This window comes from Pelophylax lessonae (assembly GCF_965119305.1).
Source record: "Pelophylax lessonae genome assembly, chromosome: 9".
NCBI lineage: Eukaryota > Metazoa > Chordata > Amphibia > Anura > Ranidae > Pelophylax > Pelophylax lessonae.
The window spans coordinates 130,418,357-130,439,590 of record NC_138776.1 but is presented as its reverse complement, the minus strand read 5'-3'; the positions used below and the strand labels follow the sequence as shown (position 1 = coordinate 130,439,590).

At 44.3% G+C, this 21,234-nt stretch overlaps 1 protein-coding gene across 1 annotated transcript in view; it reads right to left on the bottom strand.

Moving 5' to 3' along the window:
- TNKS2 (tankyrase 2) overlaps positions 1 to 21,234 on the bottom strand; it is a gene marked incomplete at its 3' end in the record, with an annotated part of 115,074 nt that overhangs the window by 78,181 nt on the left and 15,659 nt on the right. The window contains exons 2-8 of the mRNA XM_082268894.1: positions 17,711 to 17,935; positions 15,151 to 15,246; positions 14,063 to 14,099; positions 13,700 to 13,775; positions 13,262 to 13,356; positions 9,106 to 9,172; positions 7,653 to 7,839 (exon numbers count right to left, since the gene is read on the bottom strand). Of these exons, the coding sequence (XP_082125020.1) occupies positions 7,653 to 7,839; positions 9,106 to 9,172; positions 13,262 to 13,356; positions 13,700 to 13,775; positions 14,063 to 14,099; positions 15,151 to 15,246; positions 17,711 to 17,935 (783 nt within the window). The remainder of the gene's footprint in view (positions 1 to 7,652; positions 7,840 to 9,105; positions 9,173 to 13,261; positions 13,357 to 13,699; positions 13,776 to 14,062; positions 14,100 to 15,150; positions 15,247 to 17,710; positions 17,936 to 21,234) is intronic.

Here is a 21,234-nt window from a genome sequence, read left to right as displayed (position 1 = left end):
ATCCAAGGGTCGTCTTCTGCCATCTTTTTCAGTGGCGTGAACCATGCCCTTTTCAGTCAGTAAGGCGCTAGAAGAATCACTCTTATCCCCTCTAGCCAAATCTTCCCGATTGTCCTGGTAATCAGTTGAAACAGTGGAAATGCAAAGGCGAGGTTGAGTCTATCAAGAATCCTTTTCACTTTTCAAGGAGCAATAATTCGCTACTTTCTTTTTCCTTGCAATGGTGAACAGGCCCCCACTTCTGGGGAACCCCATCTCAGAGTGCTGAGAAGATTTGGCGGTTCAGCTCCCACTCTGTTGGGTCCACTTGTCAGCGACTTAGAAAAACCTGCCAGAATGTTGACTGTCCCTTTGAAAGGGAAAGCTGAAAGGGATAGCAGGCGAGTTTCTGCCCAAGACAGTCGGTCATGAGCCACCCTCATTTCGATGTGTTCCCTTGGTGGTTGATGCTACCGTTGACATTGTCTGACAGTACCTGGAGGCGTCTGCCCGTCCTTTTTCTGGAAAGTGAGTAGGGATTCTCGTGCTGCCTTGAAGTCCCTTGAGTTGTTAGAAACTTCGGCCCACGTATAGTTTCAGGCTCCCATCTTACCTGGTGGCCTATATGGGCTCCCCAACCGAGGGCGCTTGCGTCCGCGGTGACTCTGACCTGGCTAGGCGGAAGCCAGAGCCTTCCCTTTGTCCTCGAGTCCTTTTAGAGCCACAAAGCTAAGGACTTTCTGACAAGAGGCATGGAGATCTCCTCCAGCAAGGCTGTCTTTCTTTTTGGCTTAAGAGATGTCACTGTAGTGCTCTTGTATGAAATTGACCCCATTGAACTGCTGGGATGGAAGCCTTCTTGTTGCCCTGGTTGGGGTGATCAGCCGTTTTGTCGCCTTGGTCAGTTTAATTTTGTCCTCCCGCAAGAAGATCCTTTGGGCCACTGAATCGATAACGTAATCCAGAAATACCATCCTCTGGGATGAGATTCAGTTTGATTTGTGCGTGTTGATTTTCCAGCCTAACGAGGCAGGGAAAATTTTGGTCATTTGAAGGTTTGCAAACACTCCTTTTGTCTGACCAAAGATTAGAAAGTCATCCAGATTTGGCACTATCACCATGGAATATGCAAAGAACTGACGAGATCCCAAAAGGGAGAGCCTGGTACTGGAAAAGACGGATTTGCCTTTTCACTCAGATAGCAATCCTCAGAAATTTCTGATGGCTGGGATGTATCGGGACATGGAGGCAAGCGTCCTTGAGTTTGAGGGTTACTAGAAATGCCGCCTCTTGAAGTAAGGATCTTACTGAGAAGAGGATTTCAATCTTGAATTTCCTGTATTGGATCGATCGGTTGAGGCCTTTCAGGTTTAGGATTAGGCGAGGTTTGCCCCAGGGTTTTGCTCTGAGGAAAACATGGGAGTAGAAACCAGACACTTTGCTAAGGAAGATGTGGTCCTATGATCACCCTTTTAGTAAATCCATGACAGCCACCTCCATGGCTTTCCTTGGGGGTAGTGAATCTGGGAGAGTCATGACACGGAAGCTGGTTGGTGACTGTCATGAATTCTTATCTTGTACCCTTCCTTGATTATCTGCAGGATAAAAGGGCTTGCACAGAAACGTTGCCATTGTTGGGAAAAAATGAAGTAATCTTTCTCCTACTGAAAAGGCTGGCGTCATTGGGGCTTTTTTTTCTTAAATTTGATTACTGTTGGGCCCAGAGTTGGGGGAAGAGGACATTCGACTTCCCCTTATTTTGTTAACCTCCCTGGCGGTATGATTATTCCAGATTTTAGGTGCTGAAAAAGGTACCATTATTTTGCATGCAATTCTTAAGGGCGAGCAGCCCAAACCAACTATTTACATATGATTTTTTTTTACTGTGCGTTCTTCTTTATAACATCTTGGGTATGATAAAGTTTGAAACACAATCAAATCATAATATAATAAATAACAAAAAATAATACTTTTTATTCAATCAAATAGTAGTAAATATCAATCAAAAACACTGACTTTTTGGCCAAACAAGGATGCAATATTAGTAGTCATATAGCTTCAGTAAATGTCCCGGGTATGGAAAATTTTAAAACATGGTACAGCACAAAGTCCGACGTCACAATCAGGACAATAGTACCGCGTTTTACGGATTTTCCTTAGTGTCGTCACGTTTAGAGCAGCAAACCACACACATCCTAGTGGGTGCAGACTTCTTTTCTGTTGGTGGAATGTGGTCCATAAAGTGACGACCAGTCAGGCGTTCGGGGTTCACAACACCAGCAGCACGACGTCCAAATCCATTTACAGCCGTTGGTGTTTGGTGCCTGAGAAATATTGGCAACTTTACAAACAAAGTCCACATGAACCACAGGCCTGTCACTTTTTTTTTTAGTAGAATGAATGCGTTCCACAAACATTGTTCAAGAAGATGCCTGAAGATTTTTTTGTAATATTTTTTTTGTTGTTTTCTCATTGCCGGATAAAATGTCATGGCCTGGTCAGCTCTGTCCACACCTCCCATGGTGTTGTAATCCATCACCAGTTGTGGTTTCACTACGTCTTTTGCAGCTTTTGTGTGTACCCTGACAGTAGAGGTGTTGTGAACGGTACTCATTAGGCACACATCTATTTTGTCTCAGTGCCATCATTTTGCCTTTCTGCCAGGGAACTATTTCTCCTGCCTTTAGCTTTTTATTGGCAAAGGTTGGAGGCATGTCGTGCCGGTTAGCCCCAACGGTCCCATATGCATCAGTCTTGTTGTGAAGGAGGAACTCAGAGTTCTGGAGACGTATAAAAATTGTCTGTGGTTACACAGTATCCGATTCAGCAATGGCTTAATCAACGTAAGAACCGAAGCGGTTGCCATTCCATAACTCCTGAATTGTTTGTTGAATTTGGTTCCTTTCCTGGTGTATAGGACCGAATTCCATATGTAACCAGTGCTGGATTCACATAGCGTGAATGATTTTATGCCAAATCGTGCTCTTTGATGCTATATACTGTATCCAACTGAGTCTTCCTTTGTAGGCCATTAGACTTTCGTCGATACAAAATGTCTCCATTTGGTACATAGGTCTGCTGGAAATTTTTCAGAATTATTTGATAAATGTCCCAAATCTGAGTTTTGGAGCTGGATGAGAAGTCTCAAATTCTTAATTATTTGCAAAGTGTAAATATTTCATAATGAGTGAAAATTTGTAATCCGACATGACCGTGCCAAAAAAAAAAAAAAAAAAAAAAAGTGGCCAGTAATTTGTTGGTTGTTCAATACCACTTCTGCAGGGGTTTCCCCACCACTCCCTGCAGAATAATTAGGCCCAGAAACTTCCAGATGTCCTCTTTGGTCACTGGTTCCCACATCCTGCTCCTTGAAAACCCCCGATGCGCAGCAGCTTGTTGCTCCTGGTACCGATTTGTTTCCATAACATACTTTTCAATAACCTCATCGGTCAAAAAGAGTTGGAGGTATGCCAGGGGTTGTCATCCTCATCATCCACTTTGATACCAGGTGCTTCAGTAAACGGGAACCTTGGGGGCGCTACGTGCTCCATACCGCAGTCAATCGAGCACCAAGTCCGCACATCACTGGGCACAGTAGCAGAATCATCGCTGAAAACGCTTTTTGTCAGATGACGAACTTTCTCACGAATCGCTATCACTCCATTCTGCAAGCAATTCTGTATCATGGTCGCCGTTTTCCAGCAGGTCATATACCGCTTTTGAGGTGGCGGCGCGCTTTTTTGGTGCCATGGTTGCTCTGCAGTTTCCAAACACAAAGTACAGGAAAAATGCAGGAAGGGCACTGGAGAAAGCAGGGGGGGGGGGGCAAACTAAGATCAATTTATTTTATTTTAGTAATGTAATCCAACAGGATTACAATATATCAGTGTGTTTGTGTTTTTAACTTTTTGAACTTGCCGCCGGTTCCTACCCCCTGCGACGTGACGCTCGCAGGAGACGGAAGCCGGGGCTCACAGCATCAGGCGGAAGACCTGGCCGCGGTAGGCTGCAGGAATACATCGTGGGATCCCGGGGACAAGGCAAGTACCCTTTCTTCCAGGATCCAGCGATGCTCCCTGGTGGTAACCCCTGTGGCTCAGGGTTACTGCTAATGGAACTGAAATTCCACCCCGAGCCACACTCGGAAATACCGCCAGGTAATCGTTGGGGATTCGGCTTTTCCCTTTTTGATTGAGTTTCTCCTCTTGGGCGACAAAAAAAGTTTCGGCTTTTCTTTTGGACGGGAATCCTTTGGATTTGTCGACTGATCTTGCTAACACGTTGTCGAGCAGTAAGCTGCCGTCAAAGGGAATTTTACATAACTTACTCTTTGACGCGTAGTCTCCATCGCAGGTCTTGAGCCAGAGGGGTCCTCTTGACTGCATTAATTAGGCCTGTGCTAGGAGCTGAAAATCGAACAGCTTCCGCAGGGGTGTCAGCCATGTATGCCATGCCCTTTTCTATTGAGAGCAGGGAATCCAGCGCTTCCTCTGTGCCAGGGACTTTTTCCAGATGACCAAGGAGTTGTTCGAGCCAGAATGACACATTCCTGGCTACACAGGTATTGGCCACATTATGCTGAAATCCTGCCGCCCCGTCTCGTAAGCCCTCCTTAGCGTCACTTATTTTCTTATCCAGTGGATCCTTCAGGACGCCAATATCCTCGAAAGGATAAATCTGATTTTTTTTTAGAAAAGCTGGCCAAAGATGCATCTAATTCTGGGCATTTGGCCGGGACACCTTCCGTTTCTTCAAAAGGATATCTCCTTTTTAGGGCTTTAGGAAACAATTTTCCGGACATTCCCATTCTTTGTTAAATGATTCTTTTAAGGCTCCATGTACACGGGACGTTGTTAAAAGTCCCTTTGAATGCTGGAATTTTTAGGACGTTTGAAACGTCCGTTGGGTCGCGTTTGTACCCGCGTTTAGCGGCGTTTGCGTTTAGAACCGTTCCTAGGTCAAAAAAAATTATTCCCCTTTAAAATGGAAAAACGCGAACGCTAAACGCGGGTCATCGCGTTCGGACGCGTTTGAAACGCCGGGAAACACATGTTCGAACGCAAATAATTGCGTTCTAAAAAAAGTCCCTTAACGCAACTGCCTGCAAATGACTGTAAACGACCCTGCGTACATGGACAGATAAGATAAAATGTAGATGGGTTCAGGGGCTTCTGAAAAAAACGCCCAACAGCTCCTAAACGGCCATTTCCAGCGTCCCGTGTACATGGAGCCTAAGAGATTGGTGGACTGGGAAGGACCCGTTTTTCATCACCTGCAGACCTCTATATAACCGGTCACTGAATCAGTGGTCTGAACTTCCTGTATATCCTCGGTTATGTAGATAGCCTTAAGGAGTTCCTCCATTTCTTCTGCTGGAAACCGGTGTTTAGGTATCTTTTGGGGTTCTGCCCGGTCTAGTTCGCCATTGGAATCAGAGCTATCTTGAAAGAGGAGCTCCCCTCTCTCTTCAGATTCAGAGTCGGAGGAGGTCCACTGCGGCTGAGGACAGCTGGAGATTTACGGGTCTTCTCTCGATGTGCACTCCTCCGGTTGATGGTTGATCCGCACTCTTGATTTCGCTAATGGATGCATAAAGGGATTGTAGAGTGGATGTTACTTCTTCCTTGAAATCTAGTAAGTCATTTGTCAAGGGCTTTATCTCCTCATTGATGATCCTTTTTATGCATCTATGGCATAACAGCTCGTTAGTATCTGGGGTAATCTTTACGCCGCAAAGGCAGCATTTCTTATTTTTTTTTGTTTTGTCTGCCCCCCTCTGCAGCTTCCTTGGTTTTGGGCTGTGAGAGGAAAAAAAAAAAAAAAAAAAGGGAGGGAAAGGTACTATCAGACCTACGTCATGCATGCAAGGCACCGTGCCCCCCCCCCCCCGCACATCCTTTCCCTCTACTTACCATTAAAAGGCTGGGGCCTGGTTCTGCAGCCTGTGGTAGGGGGGCTAGGTCCTTCGCCACTAGGACCGCCTGGAGAGAAGGGAACACGCTAGCATCTCCTGACAAACACGGCCGCCATCATCATGCGGACAGCATTTATTTACACACGCAGGAGAATAGAAGGGGGAAGTAGAGAGGGAGGGGCGGGACGCAAATCTGTCCCTCACTCAGCTGCCAGCAAATCACTTCCATAGAGGGCGTCTGCAGTGCTGGCTGTGGCTTTTTCCCCCTATTCAAGATGGCCACTGGACTACTCCCGGTAGCTGCGCCATCTTGAAAATGTCACTTCCACCGCGACCAATCAGAAGGCAGCATGCTGACGTGCTGCACAAGAGATTGCCCCAAAGTTCCTAGCGCGAGCCTGAACCGAATGGGTGGCGGGCAGCCTAGCACAGGAACCTCCGGCTGGCTGGTGAGTGACCTCTGGGCGCTTCACCATCCTCACACTTGGCCTGAAGGAGTGGGAAAAATCTTGAGGGGGAGCCAAGCACCCCCTTTCCCTGCCACTACTACAAACACCCCCTGGTGCAGGAACAGCAAGGGAAAAGAAGGGAGGGGGGGGAGTTCTCCCCTGGGCATCCTCCATTCCTCCCCCAAAAGGTGCCTGGAACTGGCTGTCTCACCAATTGGATACACACAGAGAGAGGAGGAGTCCAGGAACGCCTGCCTTGGACCAGGTAAAAATAAACTGGGGATGAAATGTCATCTTCAGTGCTCATGCTTGCAGCACAGGAAACACAAGAACTGAGGGGGGGAGGGGCAGCCAGTGGGCGGCCTTTTTAAACCTGTGTTTGTGTTTCCTGCAGGAAGAGGAGCCCATCTCTCATGTGAGCATCCTGGAGGATGACTTGGGAAAAAGAAAATAAATCAGATTCCCTAATTGAAAATCATTCAGATTCAGTCAACATGTCACACTCCCAAATCACTGAATACATACTCAAAAATACAAGCCTATTAGCAAGACAAGTGAAACAACATGAGTTTCTGTGGAGCCTGTCCACATAAAATGTAGTACACTGATGAGATTTTGAAAAAAGGTCCTTTGTGGGTTTGGTACGATGCAGTGCAATTTTGTGTTCCAGACTTCAATGAACACAAATCAAAGTCACGTGCTCTATTTTGATCCGTTTTACAATGTGATTTGTGCTGGTTGTTAGGACTTTGTTGGGTGCTGGCTTCCAACAACCAGTGAATCATCCTTGCTGCCAGCAGCAGGGATGAGTCATTGGTTAAGCAGTTGACACCTGCTTGCTCATCATCCCCTCCCTTTCCTCACCTGCATGTTCATATAAGGGTCATGCATGGATTTTGAGGGGAGGCGGACTCCCACCCACAACATTTTTTTTTTTTTTTAAGTTTCCCTAAAACCGATACCAGAACTAAGAATCTGTGGGGGACCCACGTTGCTTTTTCAATGCTTGCTCTTGTTTCCATTCTGCTGAATCCACCTGACAGCTGGAATGACTCATTGTTAGGAAGCTGGCTGGTACTAGCTGCATCAACTCTCTGAATTGCATCAACTCGCAGTACAACTGCCCCAGGAAATGGCACTGGAAACTGGATTGAAATCACACCACATCAGGGAGAACCTAGGCTAATAGGAGGATCTTTGTGCATGTCATCACTGACCACTTCTATTAACAATAATGCAGCAACAGAAATACCAGACGGCAAATTGTAAAACCATTTGGGATTGGTCACAAAAGAAATGAAGCAACTTACATGCTAGTCGTTCCTTAAGCTGCGGTGTTGGGGCCAGATCTATTGCACTCTTGTTATGGCAGTTGAGCATGTTGGGATCTGCTCCATAACTAAGCAAGAGGGAGCATACCTCAACACGATTCTTAGATGCTGCTTCATGAAGAGGGGTAAATTGCCAGAGATCCATTGCATTGACACAGGCACCATGCTGAAAATAAAACATTGTATTGTAATATTTATAAATATTTGGCCACTCATGATCTAATCCTAACTAGAAAGAATACAGGTTTCAGGCCCCGTTCACATAGCAGCGCGCCGCGACCTCGGAGCGGCCGCCACGGACTTCATAACATTGAAGTCTATGGCGGTCGCCTCCTGGTCACCCCAAAGAAGCTCCGGACCCTTTTTCTAGGTCGGAGCGACTTGTGTCGCTCCTATTAGAACGGGTCCGCAGCTTCCCTATGGGCGGCGACCTGCGGCGACCTGTGAGGCGACCAGGTGAACCGGGACTTAAAGGTTCTATAAAAAAAAAAAATAAAAACCACCACAAAAATTGTGTTTTATTTCAAGAACAAAATAATGTGTTTTATACATTAAAATAAAAAAAAACAACATATTTAGGGGGTCATGCACACAGCCCTAAAGTGCACAGAGCCTGTGTAAGGTCTTTCCTGGGAGCGGCTGCCAGAGATGGGAAGAGGCAATTGTGTGCTGGGGTTTGCATAAAGCACTCGCATGTACACTGACATGTTCTGAACACACACTATACATCAGCATGCATGTGTGTGCTTTCTGCAAACTCTGGCATATGACTGCATCTTCCCATTCATCTCAATGGGCAAGTGTACATGGCGACAGAGGGTACTAGGGAAAGTGTTACGCAGGCTCTGTGCTCTGTACAGCCTGTGTACATCAGCTTGTATGAAGTCTAATGGTTCACGCTCACCATTTTAGTAATCACTACTCAGAGTATATGTACAGACACACAATATTAAAAACTTTTAATTAGAATATTAAAGTGGTTCTAAGGGCTGAAGGTTTTTTTTTTTTTTTTTTTTTTTACACCTTCATACATTCTCTGCATGAAGGTAAAAAAACCTCAGTATGCAGCCGCCCCGCAGCCCCTCCTAATACTTATCCGAGACCAATCGTGATCCAGCGATGCACACAAGAGCGGCTGCTCTCTTGGATCTCTGCCTCCTCATTAGCTGAGAGACAGCAGCAGAAGCCATTGGCTCCTGCTGCTGTCAATCACACCCAGTGAGAAGGGAGTGTGGGGCAGGACCGAGTCCCGTTATGTGTGTCTTATGGACACACACACCGGGGCAAGCACAAATGCTCCCATAGCAAAGTATAGAACATTCTATAGTATGTGTATTTTAGTAAATACTAAAAACATAAAAACACAAAAAACTATATAGTTAAATGTTCACTGTAATCCAGCATGACAGACATGTAAAACTAAGACAATTACCTTTACAAGCAACTCTGTTACTTCATAGTGTCCATATGAGCAGGCATTGTGAAGTGGCACCAAATCACTAAAAGAAAAGAAAAAGACTTGAGCAAAAATGTTTGCTGTGGCCAAAAGCCAATGAATGCAGCCTACGCAAGAAATTGCTCAATAATAAATCTAAGACCTACATGACCCCATCAATTTCGAAGCACTTTAGTTATGCCCTGGAAAAAATGATGTAGCAAAACATACAGCTCAGTAAAAAATGTAATCAATATCTGTGAATTCAAACACATTGTAAAAAGAAAGATGGCAGCCAAATCATTCATATGCCACAACCGTAGTACTGTCCGATTGTATCCTCACCGGGCATCCCTGCAGAGGATCCATCCGCTGGGACAGACAAAGCCTGAACGCCCGAATCTCCAGGATGTTGATCAGCAGACACCTTGAGCCGAGAATACACCCAAGACACCTCTTTACCCAGACAGACTGGCATCCGTGGAAATCACTGTCCAATACAGGGAAGGAGGACTTCCAGGCGAAGCGCCGAAGAACAGAGCCACTATATCAAGAGACCCTCTCATACCCCAGCTCAACAGGATCAGATTATCTAGCGACTGCGGATCCTTGCTCCATTTGGCAAGAATCTCTCTTTGCAGAGGTCTGGTATGGAACTGAGCAAACCGAACCGCCTCGAAGGTGGAGACCATCAGACCCAGCACTTGCATGCAAGTCCTGAGTGACAACCGACGGTTGGACAACAGGAGCCGAATCGCATCCTGCAACTTCAGTAGTTTCACCTGTGGAAAAAACACCCTGGCCAAAGCTGAATCCAGCATCGGACCCAAGTAGTCCAGTTTGGTGGACGGAGTCAGAGACGATTTCTGAAAATTAAGTGTCCATCCAAACTCTTGTCGAGTTTGCACAGTAATGTCCAGATCAGCTTTTAGAGCCGAAAAAGACTCTGCACGCAGAAGCAGATCGTCTAGGTAGCCTTGTACCGTGATCTCGTTCTGCCGGAGCAAGGTCAACACCGGGGCCAACACTTTTGTGAAGACCCAAGGAACTGAAGCGAGATCAAAGGGTAACGCCACAAATTAAAAGTGCTCCTCGCCCACGGCAAAGCAAAGAAAACGCTGGTGCCTGACATACAATGGAATATGAAGGTAAGCCCCCTTGATATCGATAGAGGCCAAAAGATCCCCTTGATGAAGGAATGCCACTAATGTGCGAATGGACTCCATCTGACATTTTTGAACACGCACAAAGTGGTTCAGAGCCTTGAGGTCAAAGATCAGGCAGACCTTGTCTTCCTTCCTGGGAACAGTAAACCAATTTGAATAAAAACCTTGAAAACGTTCCCGACTCGGGAACCGTCACGATGACTCCTTGTGCTAAAGCAGGTCCTGCACTGCTCCGTAGAAGACCTGCAGCCAATCATGAGACAGGCGGAAGTTGGAAGGAAAGAACCTTGCCGGAGGCAAGGACCGAAACTCGATCTTGTAACCGAACCAACTTGTGTACCCATTTGTCTTGAATGAGCAGGGTCCACGGGTCGGGAAAAAAAAAAACAAAGACACCCCCACCCCAGATACGGGTGAGGGCGCCCCTTCAGGCTGAGAAAGGCTTGTCTGGGGAACCAGCAGGGCCTGTTTTTGACTTACGATTCCAGGGTCTCTTTGTGAAAGTACAAGTGGTTCTTTAACCATTTTCCTGCGATCCAGTCAGACAAAAGGGCAGCTTGTGAGCCGAGAAAAAAAGGACCACGTTTACAACGAGGTTCCTTGCCCTTAGCAACCTGTGGAAGTAAAGTACTCTTATCTCCCATAAGGCCCTTAATGATCTCCTCCATAGAGGCACTGAACAAATGGTCACCTACAAAAGGTAGATCGGTCAGCACCTTATTAGAAGCCTGGACGGCCAACCAGTACTTCAACCAAATCATGCGGCGAAGGATCACCGCCATCACAAATACTCTGCCAGCCAAAGGAGCCGCATCCAAAGCTTCATCACAAATGTACTCTAGCGCCCCTGAATCAACTGATCTGCCAGCTCAAGAGGATGTTGATCCCCTTCCAGATCCTGGCGTAAAAATTTTGCCCATTATATTAAGGTCTGGTAGACCAAGGTGATAGCAAACACCGGACTCAAAATTGAACCCACCACAGTCAAAAGGTATTGAACCAGACCCTAAACTCGTTCACAGGATCCTTAAAGAATGGAGAATCCTCCACCGGTAAAAAAGTGTGGCCTTATTTAACCTGGAAACCTGAGAGGTCAGCTTCTTCAGGAGAGACTCCTCAAAAAGGGATCTCTCCTAGCAAAACGCTTAGATATTCCAACCATTTGTTTCAGGGATCCCAACTGACTAGGGACAATCTCATCAAAATAGGCAGGAAAGGGGAACACCCTCGTCATCTTGGAAGATCTAAGGGTGCATAACTGCACGGGCGTTGCCGACTCATCAGCTCAGTCCTCCAACTTTCAAGTTTCCAACACAAACAGTGCCTCCACCAGTGCCTTTTCATGCACAGCTGCTGTGAAAGAGGATTCGTCCTCACTGTTAGAGCACTCAGTGTGTGTGAACGCAGACCCAGTTGGTCGACTTGCTTCCGCAGCGGCCAAATCCACCCCAGACTCTGAGGAGCCAGAGGATACAGGTGAAGGTAGGGGGCGCTCCTTGCTAGGCTGACTTTGCAGGGCCATATAAACCTTTGACACAAGTGACTGCAGGGCTGCTGTCATTGCTGCCAGGGCAGACTTAGACCCAGAGGATCCCGCAGTTTCAAAGAGTGGGTCAGGTGATGATACACATTCCAGGGGCTCCATGGTTAAATCAGAGCCGCACTGTGCACAAAAGAAAAGAAGTTTGTTTTTCGTAAGCAAAAAACCCCATGCACACCGCTAACGCTGAGGTACCACAAGGATCAGTGCACTCGCGGTGCTGTCTATAGCAGAGGAAGGACTGTATACCCACAGTGACTCACCACCATGCACCCAGAACGCCAAAACTGTCTGCCACACTGCAATCAGAAGGGAAGAGGAAGTGCTGACCCTGTCACAAGTCACCGCACTAGACTTCAAGAAAATAGCCTCTGCATAGACTACATCGGGAAACCCAAAAAACATAGCCGCTGGACTGCACAAAAAAGGCCGCCGAGGCTTTTAGTATGGTCGTTACACTGCCCTAACATGTGAGCATATTTTCTCTCTATGTTATGTTGACATGAAAAAAAAAAAAAATGTTTGAATGTTAAATTGATGGTAATTATTTTTTTATTTATTTTTTAATAAATACGAAGTGGTATTTGACGTAGCACACAGGGAAGATGCCTTGTCCCACTTTTGCACAAGATGGAACTGTAAAATTGCTGAACATGTATTATTTGGGCAGGGATCCAATCCCAGTTCTTGGCGTTGTCCATATAGGATTGCTTTTACAGGCAGTCCCTGAGTTACAAACAACATAGGTTTCGTAGGTTTGTTCTTAAGTTGAATTTGTATATAAGTTGGAACAGATACATTGTTTAAGTGAAACTCTAGCCCAAAAAAATTTTTGGGGATAGCATAAGGAAGGGTTAACACCCCTGCAACGTTTGTTCTGCTGTCTGGGCCACTGTTCAAAAGAATTCGCCTCACTTTCTGTCCCTGTGACAATTGGATATTGAACATTTTGGATTGTCATGGAAACAAAAAGGACTGGTGTTATAGCTTCAGTGGAGATGCCCTTTTCGCATGATAACTCTTACAGGAGGTAATTTCCCTTTGAAGGGGTAGATTTCCCTCTCACTTCCAGTTGTCTCCCTCTATTTGTAAGTACGAGCTGCAAAAGTTTGGCCTGGCCTAAATGTTGTGGCTTGAATTACACAAACAACTAGATAGATACTGCATGTAAGAGTTGAGAATAAAAAAAAAAAAATTATGTTTTTACTAGAGATGGTTACAACAGCACATTAACAGACGAAATCGTTTTCTCTAATGAATAAGCAAATGGAGTTGTTCAACCATGTAGCCAAATTATTGCAAAATTAAAACAAAATGCAAATGCTAGGCCACTGATATTTCACATAAACACGCATAACTGAATCTCAGCAGCATTAGATTAAAAATCAACTCTTGATGCTGCATTGCCCTTACAAGAACTGGCAAAAAGGAATGCATGTTGCCATACCCTTTATCCTTGGCATGAACATCTGCTCCTTGCTGAAGTAACAGCTGTACAATTTTGACACGGTTATAGCCTGCAGCTAAGTGAAGAGGTGTTGACTGCAAAAATATAAAAGAACACTATTAAAAGAAAACACCGAATAGACAAAACACCAAAATTGAAAGAGGTTTAGTCTTTAAGTAAATACATTTTAGGATTAAATATAGTTTATGTTCACTAAAATAAAAAAAGAGCGATATTGCCAAGAGAAAGGAATGACATTTTACTTTAAAATTAAAAAAAAAAAAAAAAGGTACAAAAGCTAGAATAAAACTGCATATAACAGGCAACACAACCTTTAATCCCTGTAAACTTATTAACTAGTGAATTTTTTGGAAATGGCAGACGAGGCTGCTCAAACAGGAGTTGCAGAATATGCCATTACAACAAACTATAGATTACCTTTCTTCCATCACTTGCATGGGAGTTAACATTCAGTGGAGTGAGCAATGCCATCATTTTTTCTTCATTTCCACTCCTGTGTAAAAAAAAAAAAAAAAAGTTTGGAAAATAATTTAGGTATGCACCCTTCACCTATCATTTACAAAATAGGTCCATAAAACAGTACTGCTGGGTTTTAAGATTGGTACAGATCACTTCCTGGCTACCAGACTTTCTAAAGAATAAATACTGCAAAAAAAAAAAAAAAAAAAAAAAAGGGAGGATACCATTTTGCCTGCAGACTATGTATTTAAAAAAATAAAATACACATCTATAAAAACAACAATTATATATTTCAATACATTATTCTCTAAGGATACATACCGTGCACTTTCTAAAAGTTCATCCTTCTTGTATTCCCCTGCAGATACAGATAAACAATCTTTTAGGACCACACTCAAACATATGGGGGGAGGGGGGGAGGAGTTTAATGCATTTTCAGTGAGCACATATTCTGAGTTACTATTGCAGTGCACACATTCAAGAACGACAATCTTTCACTGTGACTCATGTCGCTGTTCTTCCACATTTTGTTTCTATTAAAAAAGGAGAAGTAGGGCCAAAGCTCTTTTGGCCCTACTTTTCCTGTAGTTGACAGGAGTGCACCTAGCTCTGCGGCTAAAGTCTGCGGTTGGTTGAAATCACTCAGCCAGGTCCAGACATTGGAGAGATCCCAACTTTAATGCTGGGATCCACTAAGATGGCAGCTGGCTCATCCTCTCAGCGCACCACTGAGAACCTGAGCCAGCCGCTTCTGTCCCCTCCACAGCCCAGCGCTCCAGTGAGTGCTGCGGGGGGCAGAGCAGGGAGCTGGCTCTTTGTTCCCTGTAGACAGAGATCAGCACAGCGGTCTTTAGTCATTCTGGGTCTTAAAGGCAGCAGGGGACAAATGAGCTACCCAACTTGGCGAGTATGTAGGTTTGTTTTTCTAAAACCCCACACTTCTCTTTTTAAAATATAGTTTGTGGATAAGCCCTCAGAGATAGAGCGGAGATTAGCCACAATCATGCAGGCTCACTTAGCAGTTGTTGAGATAAGATATATCAGGTCATATGGGGAGCGTATGGTTTTTAATGAGTTGAATGGCTCAGACCTGCATTGTAAGGAGGAGACATACAGTTGGAAGCATGCTGTGTATGAAAATTCAAAACCATACAATGAAACAAGGCTTTTAAAGCAACAAGTCTTTTTGTACCAAGCAAATCACTTTCACATGAACAGTAAAAACGACAAAACAAAAATACAAAACAAAAATACAGAGGTTATACAGATAATTTAAAATGACAAATATACAATCACCCCTCAAGGGCAATGATACAGTTGCATACACAAATCTATTGCCTCGCAGTGGTATATAAAATATGCTGCACACAGCAAAAGAAAGAAAAAAAATTTAAAAAAACCATCATTACCTGTAAGCACCGCTTTAGCCGATGGATCAGACAAATCTAAAGCTGTCCGGTTGTCTGTGTTACGAATAGTTGGATCTGCACCATGCTGAAGAAGAACTTTAAAAACAGGAGAGAGAGACATTTTTTGTAAAGATTTACATAATCACTCCTCTAAACCAACAGTTCCAATCCTCAACAGAAAGCACTCACCCATTTCCCATATGCCATACAAATGGCTTTCATTACAAACATTGTTTTCCTCATTTAACTGCTTCCCATCCAGCCATAAACGTAAATAAATGGCTGCAGCACCAATGCGGGTGGACGTACCTGTACGTCGTCTTATATCACTTGCTTGTGCATGCTCTCTAAAATGGCGGGATCGGTGACCCACTGTGTCCATAGGACACAGCTGATCACCGATCCTTGTACCGTGGAAGCTGTGAACGACCCTGGTATCATGTAATCGCTGTGACCAATCACAGTAAGCACATCAACAGTAGTAAACAATGTCATTTTTTATTACTACTGTGTGAGCTCTGAGATTTGTCCTGGTAACATGTGATTGCTGTGACCAATCACATCTCAGTAGTGCATAAAGGGTGATAAATTAGGGGAAAAAAATGAATATATCCTGATCCCCCCCAACCGGAATAGTAGTGTCACTATGGTAACACTGGACTGCTCTAGTGACAATATGTAAAAAAAAAAAAAAAAAAAAAAAGTAAAAGTAGAAATGTATATCTATATCAATCTATCTATATATATATATATATCTATAAAATTTTATTTTTTTCTTCATATTCTCAACAACCAGTGTCCCTGATCACCACCCCAGTCATATTGTTCCTAATCACCACCACACCACAAGTGTCTACTGTCCAAGATGTGTAGTTTATGCTTAAAATGCCTGAAGAATAATGAAAGGAGAAAAAAAACAAACACCTGCTAGCCTCATTTTTTTTGAAGCCCTACAATGCAAGGACAGTACAGATACCCTCAAAATTATTCATTTTTGAAAATAAAACAGTCCAAGGTATTGTGTCACAGAAATTGTAACTTGTCACATTTTTTGGAAAAATATTTAAATAAAAATTGGTTTTTCACAAATTTGTCATTTTAACAAATTATTTCTTACACAAAGCACAGGCATACTTCTAATAACATCCCAAAACCCATTCTACCATTTCTCCAGTATGAGGAGTATGAGGATGCACGGAGGTGCTTATAATCCAAGGAGCACCTTTGTGCTTTCAGGGAGTATAAACTACACATCCAAGTTCCTGACTGCCTAATGCATTTTTGTCCCAGAAGTGCAAGGAGAAACACCCACAAAATTACCTCAATTTTGGAATTAAAGCCTTCCAGGTATTTTCTGAAAAGCATAGCAAGTATTTTTAAAAGACTTAGAAAACCACACCTCAAACATTGTGCAACTCCTCCCAAATTTGGGGATAGAAAAATGTATGAGACTTTACGTACAGAATGCCACAGAGGGGGTCCAAAATCCAAGCAAGCACCTTTAGGGGTTTCTAAAGGGCATAAATGATGCATCTAATTTTCGGACTGACTGCCTATAACATTCTGAACACTATTATGGCTCATTAACACGTGAGTCTGCAAGGGGGGGGGGGTAGAAACTTGTGTTTAAGCTGTGGTTCTACCACCCCTAACTGCTATTCCCATTAGCTGCAGAGGCAGCAGTCAGAGGTGTACACATGCCATGGCCACAATGCTTTGCTTCAAAGCCATGCCAGGAATTATACACCCAGTTGCTTTCAGGGGGCTTAGTGCCTGCCGACTTAACACATTCAACTAAATCACAGCGCTTATGCAGGGTTAAAGGGGTAAAGCAAGCCACAAAGATCAACAATTGAGATGATTGGGGACACTGACTGGCTCCACTATTAGGGCTTGTTCAAACATGAGGTTGGGAGGTGATAAAACCTCACTTAGGCCATAGTTTTACTGCTCCCCCCCTTTAGTTGGACGCAGCGGCTGGGAGTGTACACATGTAGCAACCTCTTCTCTTTATAAGCAATGGCCAGACTGGAAACAGTTAACTGCATACCACAGCTCCCTGGGTTTCACAATTGCTAGAAAACTGCATATGCATGCAATGCTAGGTTTGATTTTCAGTCCTGGTGATAGTCTACCAACTTTAAAATCTAGTGAAACCACTTCTCTTGCAAGGTTTCACGCGTTTTTAACCCCATAGGGAAAATGTACTGGTGTATTCTTGCACTGCCCCTGACTGTCTCATTGTAGTTACTGTTTTCTGGATCCTGGCAAGCAAAATTTTTTTAAACTTGTAATACCCAAGCTGTAAAGCCCAGTTCTTCACACTAATCCCATAAATTAAAAAACTGTCCTGCTAAAGAGAAATGTGTAGGAAGAGTGGTTTACAGCTCCAAACAGGAGAAAAACGCCTTACATTTGCCAAGGTCTTTTGCATATACATGAGAATTTCACAATAAATGTATCAATTATATTTCAAATTTAGATGTATACACTAGAAGAAACAGGAGAGACAGTACACAGGAGTTCAAATTTGCACCATTACACAAGAAGATATGCCTACCTATGCAGACATCTATTTTGCCCTTTATAGCGGCTTCATGGAGAGGAGTATAATTCCAATTGTCACGGGCATTAGGGTCAGCGCCATGTCTCAGCAGGAGACTGACAACTTCAGCATGACCAAAAGAGCAGGCATTGTGGAGAGGGATAAGGCCACCATCATCACGGGCATGGACATTGGCACCACTCTGCAGTAAATATTCCACAACATCCTTCCGACCAAATCCTTAAAAAGAAAAGAATACTGCTTTAAGATTTGAACAGAAGATTTTGGCAGTGCACAGGGGCTTGTATGCTTCCCGAGAGCTTGCAGGAAATCTGAGATACACTTTAAAGCGGCAATAAATTAAAAACCAAAAATGAAATATTGCAGTTTACCAATCCTTCGATGTGGTGGCTGCATTAGTTTTTGTTTAACCCCCCCCCCCCCACCCCGTTTTCACCTGGTAATCTGACCAGTAACACACCTCCAGTATTAGCTTGCCCCCACTCCGGATGAAGAACAGTGGCACAGCAGCACTGTTAATCTGGAGAGAGGGTAGAGCTAGATGACTAGCAGATAGCAAAACTTGAACTCAGACTGCAGTTACAGCAACAGTTTTTTCTTTTGGGATAAAGGTTTTACATGAATACAGAAAAGCTGATGAGAGCGCGAAAGATCTGTTAAGACAAAAAAAAGGGCTTATTGGCTAGATCACCAGATGAAAATAGAAGAAATCTAAATACAGTAAAAGAAAATTGCCTTTAGAATCACTTTAAATTTCTGAGTAAAGTTCCACTTCCTGCTTCTTCCCCAGTCAAGCAGGAAGGAATGGAGTGTGAGTGGGGATAACAATTCCCATCTAACCCTAATCACCACCCACAGTAATCCTTAGACCTGCCAACATCAACTCCCACAGCTGCTAAAAGGGACTCCTATAGCCTGCCCTGAAACTACAGAGACTCAAAGGATCATGTGAGATTTAGTATTACAGGAAGTCAGAGAACATTGAAATTCAGACAGAAAGTGACATCACAGACAGACACAGAAAACTGCCTTTTACAGCTAAATGAGGTAAAATACAGAGAAACGGACAGTGGGACTGATTCATTTACATGCACATTGCATCTGTTTTGGGGAGGAAAAATTGAGTTCTTCTTTAAGTTAGGTGCAATAAAATAGAATGACACAGGGAAAAAGTATTTAACACGAAGAAAAGGGAGGCGCAAAAAGACATGGGAAGCCAAGACACCAGCTGAAATCTATCAATTAGAAAGCAATCCTGCCTCTTGTCAGTGCAAATTAATATCAGCTGGTTCGGTCTCAACTGATGGCCTATAAAAAGATGTCTCATTACCAAGGTGTCACACAAGAAACTTTTAATGATGGTTAAAAGCAAAGCTCTCAAGACCTTCACAACCTTATTGTTGCAAAACATACTGATGGCATTGGTTACCGGGGGGTTTCCAAACTTCTGAATGCTCCGGTGAGTACTGTTGGGGTCATAATCAAGAAGTGGAAAGAACATATTTTCACCATAAACTAGACATAACCAGGTGCTCCTTGCAAGAAATCTGGAATTAGCAGGTACAATTGTTTCAAATAAAACATAAGTAATGCACTTAACCACCATGGCCTGTATGCATGATCACTACCCAAGACCCACTGCTAAAGAAAAAGCATGCTGAAGCTCATTTAAAGTTTGCTGCACAACTCTGTCAAGCGATGTCCACGAGTCCAACGGCTGTCCGGGACTCTCCCTCCTGATTGGCTGAGACACAGCCACAGCACCATTGGCTCCCAAGGCTGTAAAAGTCAGCTAGCCAATCAGAAGAGAGGGAGCGGGCCGAAAGGCAGCTCCATGTCTGAATGGACACGGGGAGCTGCAGCTCAGCTGCCCCCATAGCAAGCTGCTTGCTATGTGGGGACTCGACATGAGAGGGGCTAGGAGCACCCAAGAAGTATTCAGGCTTCCCTGTGCAAAACCAACTGCACTGAGGACATATGACACTTTTTTTTTTGGGATAAAAAACATTTTATACGTGAGACTTTACATTCACTTGAAAGTTCATTGCAGCAACTCAAAATGGTACTCAGTTTGTATGCCCCCCCCCCCACTTGCTTGTATGCATGCCTGACAATGTCGGGGTATGCTCCTAATGAGAGGACAGATGGTGTCCTGGGGTGTTTCCTCCCAGATCTGGACTAGGGCATCACTGAGTTCTTGAACAGACTGCGGTGCAACCTAGCAGCGTCGGATGGACAAACAGAATGTCCCAGAGGTACTCTAATGCATTTAGGTCAGGCGAGAGTGGGGGCCCTTCAGTGGTATCAGTAGTAGCAATGGTATCAATTCTTTCATCCTTCAGTAACTAGCTGCATACTCTCGCCACATACGGCCGGGCACTGTCGTGCACCAGATGGAACCCAGGACCCACTGCACCAGCGTAGGGTCTGACAATGGGTCGAAGGATTTCATCCCGATACCTAATGGCAGTCAAGGGGTCATTGTCTAGCCTGTAGAGGTCTGTGCCTCCCTCCATGGATATGCCTTTCCAGACCATCACTGACCCACCACCAAACCGGTCATGCTGAACGATGGTATAGGCAGCATAATGTTCTCCACTGCTTCTCTAGACCCTTTCAAGCCTGTCACATGTGCTCAGGGTGAACATACTCTCATTAGGGAATAGCACTTGGCGCCAGTGGCAGACCTGTCAATTCTGGTATTCAATGGCAAATGCCAATTGAGCTCTACGGTGTCGGGCAGTGAGCACAGGGCCCACTAGAGGACATCAGGCCCTCAGGCCACCCTCATGAAATCGGTTTCTTATTATTTGGTCAGATGCATTTACACCAATGGCCTGCTCGAGGTCATTTTGTAGGGCTCTGGCGGTGCTCATCCTGTTCCTTCTTGCACAAAGGAGCCGATACCGGTACTTCTGATAGGTTAAGGACCTTCAACTGCTCTGTCCAGCTCTCCTAGAGTAACTGCCTGTCTCCTGGAATCTCCTCTATGCTCTTGAGACTGTGCTGGGAGACACAGCAAACCTACTGGCAAAGGCTTGTATTGATGTGCCATACTGGAGGAGTTGGACTGCCTGTGCAACCTCTATAGGGTCCAGGTATTACCTCATGCTACTATTAGTGACACTGACCCTAGCGAAATACAACTAGTGAAACACAGTCAAAAAAGATGAGCAAGGAAAAAAAAAAATGCCAGTGACCTCCACCTGTAAAACCATTCCTGTTTTGGGGGTCGTATCATTGTTGCCCAACTAGTGCACCTGTTCATTTTATTAACACCAAAGCAGCTAAAACTGAAGAACCTCTGCTAATTAACTGACCAGATCAATATCCTTGGAGTTTTATTGACTTGATGCTATATTCTAAAAACACACATTTTGCTTTTCATTTCTATTTAAACTGAATGGGTTGTTTGACAAGGTGAGGGTTTACATCCACTGTAGGGCATCATGCACACTGGACGTTTTTACAGCTGCTGTTTTTGGCGTTTTTTTCTGCAGCCGGTCAAAAATTAAAAA